Source organism: Colius striatus, chromosome 9, assembly GCF_028858725.1.
Source record: "Colius striatus isolate bColStr4 chromosome 9, bColStr4.1.hap1, whole genome shotgun sequence".
NCBI classification, from domain to species: domain Eukaryota; kingdom Metazoa; phylum Chordata; class Aves; order Coliiformes; family Coliidae; genus Colius; species Colius striatus.
In genome coordinates this window covers 1,590,110-1,594,093 of record NC_084767.1, presented here as the reverse complement: position 1 = coordinate 1,594,093, position 3,984 = coordinate 1,590,110, and the positions used below count along the sequence as shown (strand labels likewise).

At 63.3% G+C, this 3,984-nt stretch overlaps 1 protein-coding gene across 1 annotated transcript; it reads left to right on the top strand.

Annotated features, from left to right (window-relative positions):
* The first annotated feature begins 2,098 nt into the window (after positions 1-2,098).
* On the top strand, positions 2,099-3,721 carry MED7 (mediator complex subunit 7). The gene is made up of 2 exons (XM_062002523.1): positions 2,099-2,229; positions 2,742-3,721. Exon 2 carries the CDS (start codon positions 2,761-2,763, stop codon positions 3,451-3,453), a length of 693 nt encoding a protein of 230 aa, XP_061858507.1. The 5' UTR covers positions 2,099-2,229; positions 2,742-2,760; the 3' UTR covers positions 3,454-3,721.
* Positions 3,722-3,984: the final 263 nt, after the last annotated feature.

Below are 3,984 nucleotides of genomic sequence, written 5' to 3'. Positions count from 1 at the left end.
CCATTCAATTTAAACTTTGTGTGTGTGTGTGTGAAACGATCTCTCTTCTTGAAACCTGTGAACCTTCAGCATCTGCACACACCGGGCCCGTGCCAGCCAAAGCCCACTGCTGCCATCTGCTGAAGGAGACAGACAACGGGACGTACACGGCCAAACGTCAAACATCCTTTCACACAATCACAGAACCTTAAGGGTTAGAAGGGACCTACCCCTCATCCAGAGCAGGACCATCCTGCTGGCCGTTTCGGGATGAAACCCCCGCGGGGTGATGCTGGCAAAGCCCAGCTCCCCATCATCCACAAAGAACTTGGCTTTTTTCCTTCAGCTTCTCCTAAAACAGACCCAAACCAATGGAGCCCAGCTGCCAGTTAAGTTTTTATGTGGCCAGGTTTAGTGTGTTTAACGAAGGGACGATGTGAACGCTTTCCAGGCTCAGGTCAGGAACTCCCGCCCGGGGTAACGCCCGTGTTCCTGACGCGCGGAACGGTCACATCCCGCACCATCGCTGCGGAACTCGGTGCGAACGTGTACGGATCCTGCCGGCAGGCCCCTATCTGAGCACACGCCCTCAGCGCGGTCCGTGCCTCCCAGCAGTAGCGACACACCGACCCCACGGCCATCACGGGCCCGCCCCTCTCACCGCCCGCCCCCCCTCGCACCGCCCGCCCCCCCTCGCACCGCCCGCCCCCCCTCGCACCGCCCGCCCCTCGCACCGCCCGCCCCTCGCACGGCCCGCCCCTCGCGCCGCCCGCCCCTCGCGCCGCCCGCCCCTCGCACCGCCCGCCCCCCCTCGCACCGCCCGCCCCTCGCACCGCCCGCCCCTCGCACGGCCCGCCCCTCGCGCCGCCCGCCCCTCGCACGGCCCGCCCCTCGCACCGCCCGCCCCCCCTCGCACCGCCCGCCCCTCGCACGGCCCGCCCCTCGCGCCGCCCGCCCCTCGCACCGCCCGCCCCTCGCACGGCCCGCCCCTCGCGCCGCCCGCCCCTCGCACCGCCCGCCCCTCCTCGCACCGCCCGCCCCTCGCACCGCCCGCCCCTCCTCGCACCGCCCGCCCCTCACACGGCCCGCCCCTCTCACCGCCCGCCCCTCGCACCGCCCGCCCCTCGCACGGCCCGCCCCTCGCGCCGCCCGCCCCTCTCACCGCCCGCCCCTCGCGCCGCCCGCCCCTCGCACCGCCCGCCCCTCGCACGGCCCGCCCCTCGCACCGCCCGCCCCTCGCGCCGCCCGCCCCTCTCACCGCCCGCCCCTCGCACCGCCCGCCCCTCGCACCGCCCGCCCCTCGCACGGCCCGCCCCTCGCACCGCCCGCCCCTCGCGCCGCCCGCCCCTCGCACCGCCCGCCCCTCGCGCCGCCCGCCCCTCGCACCGCCCGCCCCTCGCGCCGCCCGCCCCTCGCACCGCCCGCCCCTCGCACCGCCCGCCCCTCGCACGGCCCGCCCCTCGCACCGCCCGCCCCTCGCGCCGCCCGCCCCTCGCACCGCCCGCCCCTCGCGCCGCCCGCCCCTCGCGCCGCCCGCCCCTCGCGCCGCCCGCCCCTCGCACCGCCCGCCCCTCGCGCCGCCCGCCCCTCGCACGGCCCGCCCCTCGCACCGCCCGCCCCTCGCGCCGCCCGCCCCTCGCACCGCCCGCCCCTCGCGCCGCCCGCCCCTCGCACGGCCCGCCCCTCGCACGGCCCGCCCCTCGCACCGCCCGCCCCTCGCGCCGCCCGCCCCTCGCGCCGCCCGCCCCTCGCGCCGCCCGCCCCTCGCGCCGCCCGCCCCTCGCGCCGCCCGCCCCTCGCGCCGCCCGCCCCTCGCGCCGCCCGCCCCTCGCGCCGCCCGCCCCTCGCACGGCCCGCCCCTCGCACCGCCCGCCCCTCGCGCCGCCCGCCCCTCGCGCCGCCCGCCCCTCGCACCGCCCGCCCCTCGCACGGCCCGCCCCTCGCACCGCCCGCCCCTCGCGCCGCCCGCCCCTCGCGCCGCCCGCCCCTCGCGCCGCCCGCCGCGCTCGGCCCCGCCCCCCGCCGCAGCGCCAGCGCTGAGTGGCTCCAACTCCTGAGCGCTGTTCGGGACAGCCAATCACAAAGCTCGGCTGCCAGGCCGGCGAGCCAATGGAGGGGACAGGAAGTGGGCGGCTGTCCGGAAGTGGAGCGCTGGCGGCTGCGCTGAGGGGAGCGCGGTGGGCTGTGGGGAGCGGCGGTTCCGAGCGGGCGCAGGCTCTGAGCGGGGCGGCCTCCTCTGACGGATACGTGGTAATTCTCTGATAGGGGGGTGCTGTGGCACGGCCCTGGCTCTCCGCTTTGGCCTAGAACCTTGCGGCGGCACTCGGGCCTTTCCAGAACCTGCTCCCGGAGCGGAGCAGGGCGGCGGTGGCTGTGGGCCCGGTGCGTGAGGCCTCATCCTCCCCCCGAGGGCGATGCTCGGCTGTAGCACGGCCTGCGCGGTTTCCTCTGTCGCGGGGTGTAGTGGTAGTGGGCCAGATCTCAGCTAGGGAAAGGTCTCCCCTCTCATCTTGTGGCTATGCGGTTTACAGGCCGTTTTTCAATGGGATGAGAAATTAATGCTTTATGTGCCTCTAGTTAAGTTAGTCGTGCTAAATGTATACCTTAGTGAAAAGCTAACACGGGTTTACTTAGGAGTTTTTTCTAGTGTATAAGTTGAAATGGCTCATTTTCTCATAGGCAGCTCTTGTATATTGCCTTTGTGTATGTATTAAGGTTGCCACACTAATTCTTTAACTTGTGTTTCTTGGAATATTTCTTAGGGACTTTCATACTGCAAAAATGGGTGAACCTCAGCAAGTGAGTGCCCTTCCTCCACCTCCAATGCAATATATAAAGGAATATGCTGATGAAAATATCCGTAAAGGACTAGCACCAAAGCCACCTCCACCTGTGAAAGACAGTTACATGATGTTTGGTAACCAGTTTCAGTGTGATGATCTGATTATTCGACCCTTGGAGAGCCAGGGTATTGAACGGTTACATCCTATGCAGTTTGATCACAAGAAGGAGTTAAGAAAACTTAATATGTCGATCCTGGTCAACTTTTTGGACCTCTTGGATATCTTAATAAGGAGTCCAGGAAGTATAAAGCGAGAGGAGAAACTGGAAGACTTGAAACTGCTTTTTGTTCATGTCCATCACCTTATAAATGAGTATCGCCCTCACCAAGCAAGGGAGACGCTGAGAGTCATGATGGAGGTGCAGAAGCGTCAGCGGCTGGAAACAGCAGAGCGATTTCAGAAGCACTTAGAGCGAGTTATAGAGATGATTCAAAACTGCCTGGCTTCCTTGCCTGATGATCTGCCTCATTCGGAGGGAGGGCTGAGAGTGAAAGTGGAAGCAATGGATACTGACGATGGCTGTGGCTGTATTGGACAAAGTGAGAAGCAGAGAGAGCATTCTGGCAGCAAGAGAGATCAAGTTTTAGACAAAGATGCAGCTATGTGTAGCATTATTGACGAAATGACGTGAAGAAACCCCTTTATTTTGTTAGCTCACCACAGTGAGAAGCAGCATGGATTCTGATGATACACTTTGTGGGTTTTTTTTGCTGCTGTACAAGCAGACAAAGCATTTGTTGTACAGTACACTCTTTGGAAGTAGTGAGTGACTAGGCAGATGAAAATATTTACTGTTTTATGACCTATGTGTTTATTGGTGGAAACAAAAAAGTATACTTTCTGTTACACATTCCATGTGAAGTGGAAAGCACAGATTAAAGTTATCTTTTTCTGTTACACTTTCATTTGTCACTTTTTGCTTTTTTGAGTATGCTTTTTTTAATTGCTGAAGAGTGTGGAAGCAGGGAAGGGATCTGACTGAGAGTGTCAGTTGACAGTTCCTCACTTCCAGTGAGTTTACAGTTGCAGAGAGTCTTTTCAGGAATGCATCACTCAGTATTTAAAATGACTGCTAAGTCTGCAAAATCCATTCCTTTCCAGCTTTGTAATAATTCTGAAGAGAGAATTCCTTTATTACAAATGCAATGTGGTGTAATCTACT